The 13010-nt window shown below is 40.5% G+C and overlaps 1 protein-coding gene and 1 long non-coding RNA gene across 6 annotated transcripts in view; one reads left to right on the forward strand and one right to left on the reverse strand.

Moving 5' to 3' along the window:
• FGD3 (FYVE, RhoGEF and PH domain containing 3) overlaps positions 1-13010 on the forward strand; it is a 93956-nt gene that overhangs the window by 51783 nt on the left and 29163 nt on the right. For all 5 annotated transcript variants that reach the window (XR_010441764.1, XM_064723716.1, XM_064723717.1 and 2 more), the window contains 5 exons: positions 366-534; positions 1643-2240; positions 8765-8854; positions 10059-10195; positions 11490-11646. Coding sequence is in view for 4 of the 5 variants with exons in the window: in XM_064723716.1 (XP_064579786.1) it covers positions 366-534; positions 1643-2240; positions 8765-8854; positions 10059-10195; positions 11490-11646 (1151 nt within the window). In the remaining variant the exon portion in view is untranslated. The remainder of the gene's footprint in view (positions 1-365; positions 535-1642; positions 2241-8764; positions 8855-10058; positions 10196-11489; positions 11647-13010) is intronic.
• Positions 9785-12127, reverse strand: LOC135453076 (uncharacterized). The gene is made up of 2 exons (XR_010441765.1): positions 11955-12127; positions 9785-10164 (listed from the first exon to the last, which is right to left on the reverse strand). It is a non-coding gene; the product is annotated as an uncharacterized LOC135453076 (long non-coding RNA).

A 13010-nucleotide genomic window follows, 5' to 3' on the forward strand; every position in this document is an offset into this window, starting at 1 on the left:
TTCAATGGGGTACCAGAATTTTGAGAAGTCATGGAAGGGGAAGCTCATTAGTGTGATTGAGATAGCAAGCAAATTTGCAAACTGAAGCGTAAGCTCTGCATCCTGTTTGGTAATGAGGAAGCAGTGCAGTGCTGCAAGCTGCTCAGTTTGTTAGCATGGCTGAGCAGCTGTAGAGACGCAAAATAGAAGCCTGTCATATTTTCTTTAGCAGCTTGCTTTGGTGCAAGCAATACTTCAGGACTGCACCAGTGCCGCTCATAAAAAATGAGGAAAGAATGGATACCTTTTGGTCTGGATTTTGTTCCCAGTTTAGGATAAAGACGATGGAGATTTATCCTCCTGTTTTTTCTCTTCTCTTTCATTAGTACCTCCTAAGCCTGTCCATCTCAAACCTGGGCAGGAAAGAATTCCTCCTGCACCATCTCGGCCTTTACCAGCTGATCCCAAGTCATCAAGGAGCTTAGCACCTGGAGAGGAAGAAATACCAATATCAGCAGGAGTCAACACGCTCATTGAGAAATTTGAAAGTATTAGGTAAATATGGCTTTGCCAGATCTGCTCTCCTCTCCCTTTTCTGCATTTTTAACTTAGAATATAATAGTAGAAAACATTAACTATAATGATTCCCTGGAAATCATTGGGATGTACATCTTGTCATCTTGTACATCTACTTTCCAGTAGAAAACATCTTGGGATGTTTTCTACTGGAAGTGCAAAGTTTCACTGAGGATAAAGAATATTTTTAATACAAGCTGCAAGTTTTAGTTTGTAACATGCAGTCATGCTTAAGGAGTTTAAGACCTGCTGAATTTGGTAAGATTCTAACAAAGGCAAGTAGCCCACAGTCTGCTTTTGGTAAGTTGGCTAGATGTGGGAATTGCATAGTAGGAACTCGATTGTTATGACATTAACCAATTTAGCATTTTGTCTGACATACAATAAACATCAGATCTTTCTTCTTGGAGGCAGGGAAGTATATAGGGTACTGTAAAACAATGTCATATAGAACAGCAGCTGTTTTAAAACTTTGTAATGAAAGACACTAAATTGGATAATATATATATATATTGGTGTAAAACCAGCTCATTTTGCAAACACACAAGAACTTTTCCTGAAGAATAAATCTGCCTGATGGAGCTAAATGATGGGTTTTTTTCCACAAAGAGGGAGATGGAGACAGTCATCATACTGTGCCTTGGAGTGTTATCACCTGGGTGAACCTGGTGTCTTTCAAAAAGGAAAAGTAGTGCCTTCTCATGCACATCCTCTCTGGCAGAAAACACCTTGCCAAAAGAGCTTAGTTCTGTTGAAGAATGAGAGTTTCTGTTTAAATGAGCCCAGAACCAACTGCTTCTTTTTAGAGGTGATTTCTTCTCCAAACCCTTAAACCAGACTGTTCTTCAAGGTGACATGGAAAGCACTAAAGGCCCAGGATTCTGGTGGTGCCATTTCAGTAGCATGTAGGGGTGATGTTTTTTCGCTGGGTGTTGTTGGGTGATCATTATTATTGCAAATGTGCACACTCTTGCCTTCTGGGATTGTCAGTGGGGTGCTTGAATCAAATGGCAATCACACCCTCTCTTTCAGGCACTTGTGAAACGTGAGTATTAATATGACTGTGGTGCTTTGTTTTCACTCACAGGCAACCTGTACATATTCTTCAAAGAAACCAGCTAAATTTAGCTCTTAAAATGGAACCTGGCCTGGACTCATCCAAGCAGATGAGCTTGTGTGACCGTGACACAGTGGCTTCCACTGACTCTTCCACAAATGACAAAACTGAATTGGATGAAACTGAGCCCAACATACCATGCAGCATGGATCTAACTAACACAGACATAATGAAAATTAAGGAGCTGAGCATAGGTGATAGCAAAAGCCATGAAGACTCTACTGCTGTGACTTTGAGCAAAGAGTCCCAAGAAGAGCTTGGCAGTAAAGATTCAACTGCAGAACTGAATGGGAGTGGTAAAATTCCCAATAGAGACAGTGGCATTGACAGTCCTTCTTGTAGTGTGGCTGGGGAAACATTCCCCAGTGAAGAAGGGGCCGAGCAGAAGAAGTCCAGCATGGCTGGGAACCCAGGAGAGATGGAACCTGACAGAAAGGGCACCAAACCTTCCTCTGTAGAGCAGAAGAGAGACTCCACGCAGGATGACGACAGTGACATTGATGAAGGAAGCAGTGAGGAGCAAGAGATAGCAGAAGTGCCAAAGTTGGAGTATTTGGATGTAAACAAGGTAAGGGAGTTTGTTTGTTGCTCTCGTGCGCTCAGAAACCAGTTCCTGACGCTTGCATCACTTTAATACATTGTTTGGATCATTTGTTTCGTTGGTTTTTCATCAAAGGATCATGATAGTCAGTATTGTTTCCTGCTTTATGCAGGTCCTAACTTGTTTCTGACCTAGATAGTTTTTTAGAAAGGTTCCCAGCTACTTCAGAAGGTTTTATATAAGAGAATGCATCACAGCCAGAGGTTAGCTGTTAAAATTCAGGTACTTTTGTAGGTCAAGACTCCTACCTTGTGTTTGTTGCTTGGGTTTGTCTAGGTTCAGCTTGTTAGAGCATGTTCTTTTCCATGGAGCTCTGTTATTCAGAGAGTTAATTGGCTAGTGCATCTTGCAGGGTCAGGACCTTGCATCTGAGTAGAATGGGCAGGATCAGAATCTTGTCTCACGCAAAATTTGGAGTGTTTTTTTTACAGAAACCTGTGCTGCTTTTGATGTGACCACTTCTTGAGTGCAAAGAAGTTGTTTTAATGCTAGTTATGTCAAATTACTCTTCAGGAAACTGAAGGTGGAAAAGAGATTTTTCTTTGATTCCAGAGTAATGTAATCCAGTTGTGTGTTTGCAGCAGCTATGTAAGATTAATGTCAAATTCTTTTGATTATCAGCTTATCAAGACAGTTATTTTTAGAAATAGTGCTGTTAAAAGGGATTAGATTTTTCCAGAAAAACAGAACAGAGCATTGCAAAATATCTGCAAAATATTCCACTTTTTGCACTTTTTGTTTGGTGGCTGTTTTTGTTTGTACTTGCAGGTGTTTGGGTTTGTTAGGGTTTCCCCCCCCACCCCAAGCCATGATGACAGTAAAGTTAATATGTGGGATTTTTGTGTTTTAAAGAATATGATCAGCAGCTGCAGCTAATGATCTGTAGCTAGTGAAATGTAGTGTCCACACCTCAGTTTTTATAAATCGTGTGGTTCTGTTGAAATCACCAAGTACATAATGATTTGTGCCAGTCAAGGGCTTGTCCCTTGGGAAATGTGGACATTAGAATGCATGTCTTAGTTTCTAGGTCAATCATCTAATATAAATAAAAGAATGATGAAATGGCATGCAAGTTCTGTACCTCAGAACTTGACAAGTGTGTTTATACCTACATACACACACTTTGACATACTTTAATTGTTTTATATTCATAATGTGCATGTATGTGCATGTGTGCCACTGAAATATTATTTGAAAGATATGTTATCAGTTGCAACAGGCCAGCAAGAAAGCCTAGAATTGTAGAATTTCCTGAGTTGGTAGGAACCCATAACAATCATCAAAGACCAACTCCTGGAAAATAATATATTACATTAAAAATCTTTAATCTGGTAATTAAATTTACGGTTTGGACTAGGAATGCTGTATCAATCCAACTGGAACAACCCCAAGCTGAACACTTTACCATATGATTAAGAAGTGCTTTGTTGACAAATACCACTGTTTCATATGATATCAATGATTTGATGGCTGGTTTTGAGTCTTGTTCCTTAGGTTATGTGTCCATATAGTAGGAAATAAGGATGACACAAAATTATGAGGCTATAATTCTCTGGAGCTCACCTGGTAAATTTATGAGAGGTATCTCCAGAAGAAAACTCATTTGTTTTGGTTTTTTTGTATTACCCTTCCTCCTTTATGTGATGCACTGCAGGTTTTCCCACGCAGTTGGAGTTTATTTCCCTTTCCCAAAGGCAGTTTTGAAGCTCACCAAGCTACACTAAGTTACCTGGTTTTTGCAGTCACATAGAGGAGGAAGGCTGAGAGAGCAGCTGCCTCTTCTTCAGTGTAAAGATTGTGCCCTCTTCTGGGGACACATTGGGTGAAGCTAATTTCTGTGTCAAGTGTCCACATAAAATCATAGAATCATTATGGTTGGAAAAGACACTGAAGATCATTGAGTCCAACCACTACTCAAACACTGACTGGTCCACTGTGTCCCGAAGAGCCACATTTACCTGTCTGTTGAACACTTGCATGGCTGGTGACTCCACCACTTCCCTGGGTAGCTTCTTCCAATGCCTGACCCTTCAGTGAAGAAATTTTTTCCTAATATCCAATCTAAACCTCCCCTGGCATAACTTGAGGTCATTTCCTGCTCCCCTCTTTGATTCTGTTGCAGATTTGGGGCACTGTGGACTCAGGGTTAGAGTGAAGGGCCACAGCTTCCAGCAAGGAGAGCTAATGTGATTCAAAGTTGACTTGTTCCATGGTTATTCTTAGGCTGGAATTTCACATCATCCTTGACAAAACTGATAATTTTCCTGCTTGAAAGAAGAGAGAATTCAATTGGCATCAGCTGCTGGCCTGGGAGCTGGGGAGCCCTCATCTCCTTCAAAAAGCCTTAGGTTGGGAAAGTATTTTTATTGCATTTCCCCTCCTACCCCCAGTACCAGGCTTTGCAGCTGCACCATGAAGGTAGCCAGTGGTCTCATTAAATGTGAAAGCTGTTATAGTTGGAGGAGAATCGTAAGTACAGCTGCAGAGTGATTTAATGATGGATCAGTAACTCCTAGGATATCAGTGTAAGTGAAGATCATGAATAACTATTCTTTTCTACTTCAGTGGTCCCTCTATCTTCCACCCAAGCTTGCACACAGCTCATGCTTGGGGAAGGTAACTTTACCTGATATGTGAGTGGTAATGTTTTATTTATAGGCTTAGCTATGCAGTGATTCGTTAAGAGTCTGCAGCAGTCTAACAGGGCTCAGTATTAGCACAAATTATGTTTTTAAATCTCAGGAGTGATTTACTGAGATTTCCAGTTATCTTTTATCAAAATAAAAATTAACCAAGGGAGGTTATTAGTTTTGATAATGTCTCAGAAAATGTCAGGAGCTCCAGGAAGTGATGCACATTAATCTGGATGGTTACAAAGATGGCTGCAGAGAAAAGAAGTGACATAAAAGTGAGACTGAGGGACTGTCGTGCTCCAAAGTCCCAAGACTTCTGCTGACTGCCTGAGAGCCTGAGTAATGCTTCTGGGAGGGGTATCTGTGCTTCAGAGGGGTTTTTTAGGCATTTTTTCACTAAGAGTCATATATGCTCATTTGTAATCACCAAAGAATGTTTTTCTCCCTCTGTCATGCTTCCTGATGTGTAAATAGTAACAATGGAGCCCCCCTTGGGTCTCATGCATTCATGGACACATGCTTCCATTCTGCCTGTACATGGCTGGGGTTTCACATCTGATTTCATTGTCTAGTGTTTGTTGTAAAATTTGGCCTGCAATCCTGCTACTATGACCTTTGGGTGAGATTATCTCCATGTATATTCAGAAAAAAAGTCTGTATGTCAATGTTTTAGTCATAATGTTGGTTGAGAAAATTCAGATATGACATCATCATGATTTAAGTATCTTAAGGAAAATGTGATTTCAGTGCAACAAAGACAACCAAGCACAGGATAACTTTTCTGTATTATTTTCAGGATTGTTGAGTAGGAAGTGGCCTGTAATATTTCTGTGACTTTTTGTGGTCTTTGCAGGGCTGACTGATGGAGTTTTGACACATAACTATGTATGATTTTAACCTAAGCTCTATCCCAGCAGCTCTCTTGCAAGATTTGCTGAAAGCCCTATGTGCCCTATGTGAGACTGATGCTGACTGAATGTAGTTGTGCACACCCATTGTATGAAAAATGGTTGCTGCAAGATTTAAGGTGCAAATGCATTCCAAGCGTGAATCTGACCTTCATTAGAAACTGGTTTTGTTTGATTTCAGGCTGTTGTTTCTTTAAAAAAAAAAAAAAAAACAAAAACATATTTTAAAATGTTTTATGGACAGTTGCAGCTGAAAATGAATTTTTGAATCGTTCACAAAGTGAAAGTGCATCATGCTGCATTGAGCACTGGAGTGAATTTTGTGTTGTGAAGTCAACACCTCCCTCTTCAATTTTCTCACCTTTCTTGTCACCCCACCAGCCACACTGTTCTGTCCAGACTTTGCAGTAGGTGTAAGGCTCTAGGGAATGACTGCACAGGAGATGCTGTGGCTTGTGGCAAGCAGTCACTCAGCAAGAACACTGCACAAAGCAGAGCATAATCTCAATTTGCAGGTTTGTTTTACTTTTCCTTTAGAAGCATGGACCATGAAATATCTTGTTCCTAGTGAACTGAATGATGGCTTGGGCTTTGTTAAAGCTATCCCACCATGGCACAAAATGAAGTTAGAAGAATGGGACTGCCTCACGTTTAATTAATCTATAGTTTCATTTAAAATGTTATGCCCATTGAAAGCCAAATAAGTTGCAAATTTGTCTGAAAAATGTGCCTACCGCTCTGCTTAGCAGAGAGAGCAACTGAAGATAGTGTCACTGTAAAACTGAGCTGAAGCTGATTCTGTTAAGCCCTTGTTTGGTATTTAAGCAGATGTCAGCAAGTTTTCTTGAAATATAAGCTGAATTGCAGATGGTGAAGGTCAGGACCTAAAAAGCTACCTGTGCTATGTAAAGATTTACTTCTGAGTACAAATGTATTTGGTTGGCAATAAGTATTTTTCCAATTCTGAATTCAAACAACTCAAAGGATGCTCTTGGTGACTGGCATGCCAGCTGGTTACATCAGTGCCTTTCATTTGAGCACTTCTTTGTACACAGCAACACCAGTAGATAATATCTTTCTCAGTGAGAGATCCTTGTAGTTACTGGGTTTGACTGGGCCAGCAGAGCACTGCAGTGTAAACGGTAATAAGACGTATTTGCTTGGAACAATTTCAAGAATTATTGTGCTGTGGTTTGTTTTGTTTTTCACTTCCCCTAAATATTAATATCTGGTGAACAGAGCACGATGTTGTGTAGCATGTTGAAAGAGTGTAAAAGAGTATTTGACTTGGAATAATTTGAGAGGCGGGGCAAAGACAGTCCCTGTCAGAACTTCATGTTTGCCTATCTTCAGATTTGTGCCTGGAAATAATTCAAATTTGTGCCTGGATTGCTTCAAAGGAAGTCTGATGTTGCTTCAAATAAAGGAGAGCTATTTACTTTCCTTCAATAATACTTACATCATGGAGCTATGAGTACTTCATGCCAAGTAGCACCTCATTCCATGTAGGATAATTGTGGGTCTGATTTGTTGGAGTTCACGGCTTTCTGTGAAAAACCTTTGAAGTTTTCAGTTGTACTGCAGTTTGTCTGACTCTCTGTGGAGGGCTGGTGTTTAAATTTTTCTCATCAACTTTATTTGGAAACAAAACACGGTAATGTTGAAGAATCTTAAAGAGAGCCTTTATTTGATGTTTTCCAACAATCTGATGGTGGCTCACAGGGTTATATCTACAAGTCCTTGCCCCAAATGTGAGCACCAGAGACAGACATTTGGGATTGAGCACTGCTGCTGGTGACAGGCCCAGGTACTTCCTCAGCTGGCAATTGCCCCATGTGTTTAATAGACTTCAGCTAAATTTTTCCTCTGTGGATATTTCTGGTTCTTTTGTGAACCTGTGTGAAGGTTACTGCCAGCAATGTTGTGTTTCTTGAGGAAGCAGCGCCTTGGTGATTTTATTTGATGCCCTTCAGTTTTCCCATAGAAATAGTGATTAATTGCACCCAGTCAATGTTCTGCATTCCAGGAATCGTTAATGCACCTCTTACCTTCAGTGCATTTGTCTTTTTCTGGATCCAGCCCAGTATAGTTTCCCTACATTTGATCATCCTTGCTGCCCATTTTCCATGCTTGTATTCCTGAACACAAGCCAGCCAACACTGTTTTGGACTGGTTTCATTATATGTAGGCATGGTGTTTAAAGTCTAACACTTTAAAAGATTGTTGGGAAGCTCAAACCTGTATTCTAGTAATTCAGGTATTATTAAGCACTTAGTGAGTGAAGGGTCTATGTAGCTTTTGGCTGAACAGTGCCTAAAGTCAGTGCTTTAAAACTATATTTAGAGTTTTTAAGTAGTCCTTTCTCTCTCTCTTTTTTTTTTTTTTTTTTAATGAGCTTGATGAAAGGCTTCACTGAGTAATTTTGGTTACCTTGATGAAAATTCTTTCCAGGGAACTGGCCTGTGTATAAAGCTGCACAAAAATCTTAGAAATATGCCATAGAGAGTAATGCTGTGCTAGCAAGAGTAGAAATCTGGCCAAACAGCCTGATTTCTAGTTTTCATTTAAGTTACAGGACCTGAATCCAAAAATGAGAACAGTTTATTTACAATCTATTGCCTTGTTTTTCAAATTAACTAGACTTATTTCCAGGTTTACAGGATGTTTCTGGTTCTTTTTATAAAGCCATAATGAACTCAAGTGATGTCCTGACCAGACACTGATTGCATTACTAATTGCTCTTTCAGAAAACAGCATTAAAATATCTCTGGAGCAAAGTGATCTTTTGAGAGGTGTGGGACAGATTCTGGAATGTGTTAACCTCTTTCACTCCAGGCTCCTCTGCTGGTAGGATTTAGGCCACTGACAAAATGAAAAACAGAACAGTTAGTGGAACTCAGGTGTGGAGGTGCAGATGGATTGTGTCATTTGTAACTTTTTTTTTTTTCAGTGTACAGAGCCCCAAAAGCTATTCAACATCGCCAGTGAGCTGCTCCACACAGAAGAAGCGTATGTTAAAAGACTCCATCTCTTGGACCAGGTAATTCCATTTTAAATTAACTCTCCTTTCTTTCCAGTGAGCAGCAATGATGTCTCCTGTCCACTGCCTAAGCTGTAGCTCAGTACAAATGCTGTGTGTAGGTGGAAGATGGAGTTTGCCTGTCAGGCTGTGTGCCGTGGATCCCAGATGTGAGCTTTGAGCAAGAGGGTTCTCTGAAAGGAAACAGAGGATTGGGATGGCAGAAAGGGAAATGGGAAAGCAGCAGTCCAAGACACAGACACTGCCAGCATTTGGTTCCTCCCTGGGTGTATGGGGAGAGGAAATCATAGGGATAATGAAAGCACTAAGAAATGATGAAATCTGTGATTGCTCTTTGATGTGCAAGAAGTTGAAGTTTTACTAAAATCAGGCCACATGTGTTAGCCCTGAGCCTACAGCAAGCTATTTTTTTACCAGTCTGTTTTGTAATTGTTGCCCATCATGTTTACACATGGTGATGAAGTGAAACTGGTGTGATGAGTCTGAACTTTCTTCTCCATAGACTTTGAGTTGGCGCTACACAATTCAGACATTTCTATAATTACCTCAAAGAAAAAAGACATGAATATGCAGGAAAGAAATAAAGATGAGGATGAGACACATTTCTAGCAAAGTGCTTTTTAAAAGTTAGTAGAAGAAAAAAAAAATAGAAAACTGTCACCTGGCAAAAAATACTGTTAGAAGCTGTAACTTGGAGAATGCTTCACCCTACAACTCTTGGAGCTGTATGAAAGACTTACAGTGCGTATATTAGATTAACAAAAACTGTTTCTGGACCATAAAAATCTAGGCAATGTCTTTTCCTTTTGTTCAGTATAGTGTAATTTTTCCTACTGAGAAAAACCCAATCACATTATTTATTTTGCTTTGTGTAAATAGCAGTAAATGCTTTTCAGGGACTGAATGATGTTTGCAGCTTGCACTCAAATATGAGATGTCTGATCTTCCCAGTAATTTCAATCTTTTTTGAATTATAGCTCAGATTTCCTAGTTTTTTCAATGGCCTATAGTGATATATCTAACTCTGGGTGACAGTCCGCTTAAATTTTGTGAAACTCCTTAAGACTCCAAGGAGTGGCTACCAGGGGTGAAAATCTGCAGCTCTGTTCTAAGCAGTCAGCTTTGCAAAATTGCAATCTAAAATCAGCATGTCTAGGACTGTTTTTAGTTAAAAATGTTGGTACTGTCTTGTTGCCTTCTGCAGGTTTTTTGCACTAAATTGTCCGAAGCAGGGATCTCATCTGAAGTGATAACAGGCATCTTCTCAAATATTTCTTCCATCTATTGTTTCCATGGACAATTTCTTCTTCCTGAGCTCAAAACGAGAATTACACAAGAATGGTAGGTAGCTGTCATTACAATTATTAAAAAAATACATTTTCAAGAAACTGTAGCAACCATGAGGCCTAGTCTAATTCCAAATTTTTTATTGTTTAATGCAGTAGTTACTTTAGTTATTTACTAACTCTCAAACATTTCTGAAGTCTCTCAAACATTTCTGACTTAAGGAGTAGGCCTGAGCACTCAAAACTTCCAGAATACATTGTGAGCGTTTTTTTAGTTGGAAGTATTACCAGAGCTGTTTTCCTTACTGCATTCCTACTCTCCTATTATTGCAGTACTATGAAATTACAGTACTAGGAAGGAATAAAATTGCTTCTTTTGACCCCATAGCTGAAATAAATATTTTCGAATACCATTTAAAATTTGGCTGCTTTAATGAGGTTGAAGGTAGAACTTATTGGTTTTAGAGGTCTTTTCCAACCCTAATGATTCTGTGATGCTGTAAGCTGTAGATAAGGCAGAAACACAGTGATAGGTCGAAAGGTTAATTGTAAGTCAGATCTAGGAGATCCAATTTGAGGGGACACATTGGGTGCATGGTGTCCTGCAGCGGCAGGTGCAGATAGTGCTGACCTTTGCAGGTCCCCTGATTGATCAAGACAAGACCAGGGTTTGCCTCTCTCTTGGCTGAGTCCAGTCTTCACATGTTTGTCAGTGAGCAGAAGGGGTAAATGAGTCTCAGCACCTCTGTGCCTGACTTGCACTTGCAGGGACAGCTGTAACAGAGGAGAGGAAAACTGCAGAGTCTGGGAGTCAGAAGAGGATAGAAGCTTGTCAACTGACTAAAGAGGGGCTTGCAAGCAGACTGGGGGAGAATGGCTGGCTCTCTGCCTGGCCATGTCTTTGGCAGAGAGAGATTCGTGGTTACTGCTGCTCCAGCCTGGGGTTACTAGCCCCTAAGGATTACCCTGTTGAACTGAGCCATCTCTTTGCATTAAAACCAAATCAGTTGTTTGGCTGTGGTGGAAGAGATTATTTTTGATAAGTAAAAGTTTCCCACAAGATTTTGTGTTGGGCAGAAGTTCTTTTAATGATGTATAGTCAGTCTGCTTTTCACTTAAGACAGTGAGGGGGGAAATGTCATCCCTTTTACAACAGGATTCACGTTTGAAGTTTCATCTAGGATATTGCATAGATTACCATAAATTGAACTTAGCCTGTCTTGATTGCACATATGTGTAAATGCTTCTGCATGTGGGAGACAACTGTGGAAATCTCACAGCTGTGTTTTCTCTCTGAAGATACCATTCATTTCCAGAGATTTCAGTAGTTACCTGTCTCTTTACCACAGGAGCGTCAACCCACGGCTAGGAGATATCCTGCAGAAACTTGCTCCTTTTCTGAAGATGTATGGAGAGTATGTAAAGAACTTTGACAGGGCAATGGACATAGTGAACACATGTATGCAGCGGTCCTCTCCCTTCAAAGATGTTGTTCAGAATATACAGGTATGTTTTGAATTCACATAATAGGACTTGGAGATTGTAATGGTTTAGGAATGGTACTCCCCAGTTTAGAGACTCCAAAACCACACTACTACTCCTTTGTTTTCCCCCACTGCCCTTTTGCCCTCCTCCTGGAGTACCTGAAGAGGAGAGCTGGAGGCCCAAAAAGCAAAAATCATGGGTTGAGGTAAGAACAATTTACTGGAAACAATGAGATAAGAAAACAAACAGTAAGAGCCACAATATTAATAATAAAAATAAAGGTGTACCAAAAAGAGAGTGCAGAGTTCAATCCAGCTGCAGCTACTCACCAAAACCACTTCCTCCAGTCAGGACCAGCATCACCCAAACTGCTCCATGTGCCACACTTGCTCCACCATAAGGAACCTTCTCTGAAATAAGACCCTCTCCTCCAGCCTAGCAATGACCTGAGGTGTTATCCACTAACACTGAGGCCCTGGCCACACCCCTCCTGGCTACTGGAAAAAATTAACTCTCTGCTGGCTAGAACCAGGAGTGAGAGATCCTCAGTTCAGTGTATTTATTTGTTTCCCAGTTAATGACACACATTGTCAAGATAATAAGGCATACTAAAATTACACAATTTTAGTGGCATTCCTTTCTTCTCTTTTCTGTTTTTCTGGTACACAGATTTCACACACAGCTTTTATTCCACTCAAACTTTTTTTTTTTTTTTTTAATATGGCTTTAAACTTACAGAGGCCAGGGTTAGATGGGATATTGGAAAGTAATTCTTCCATGTGAAGGTGGTGAGGCCCTGACCCAGGCTGCCCAGAGAAGCTGTGGCTGCCCCTGGATCCGTGGAAATGTTCAAGACCACGCTGGATGGGGCTTGGAGCAACTTGGGACTGTGGATGAGGGTTAGGCTGGGTGGTCTTCAAGGTCCCTTCTAACCCAAACCATTCCATGATTCTGTGGTTTAAGGAGAGTATCAGATCACAGAATGAAACTTCACCCTTGGACCAGTAATTCTGACTCTTTTGAATTTGTCTTCCTCATTTCTAACTTTATTTTTTTTTTTTTATTAAAAAGAGGTGGGTGTGCTTCGGTTTGGATATGTCACTGACAGCATCTGCTGTTTGTCTGGTTTTTCTGAGGCTTCCAAAGTGGCAATCTGCTCTCAGGATCACAGTTCCACAGGAGGATGCTTGAGATGGATTTTCATGTGTTTTCTCATAATTGCACAAAAAGCTGTGCAGGGAGAGAGGAAGAGCTCTGGTTATGCTGGTGTATCCATAAAACTGTTCTATCCTGCTCATCCCCTGGGCCAGGTGAATGGATGCAGGCTCCAGGATGCTCATAAGCATCTCTCTGCCAGTCTTTGGAAGGCAGATACCATCCTTTGA

The sequence above is a fragment of the Zonotrichia leucophrys genome, chromosome 12 (genome assembly GCF_028769735.1).
Source record: "Zonotrichia leucophrys gambelii isolate GWCS_2022_RI chromosome 12, RI_Zleu_2.0, whole genome shotgun sequence".
Taxonomy (NCBI): domain Eukaryota; kingdom Metazoa; phylum Chordata; class Aves; order Passeriformes; family Passerellidae; genus Zonotrichia; species Zonotrichia leucophrys.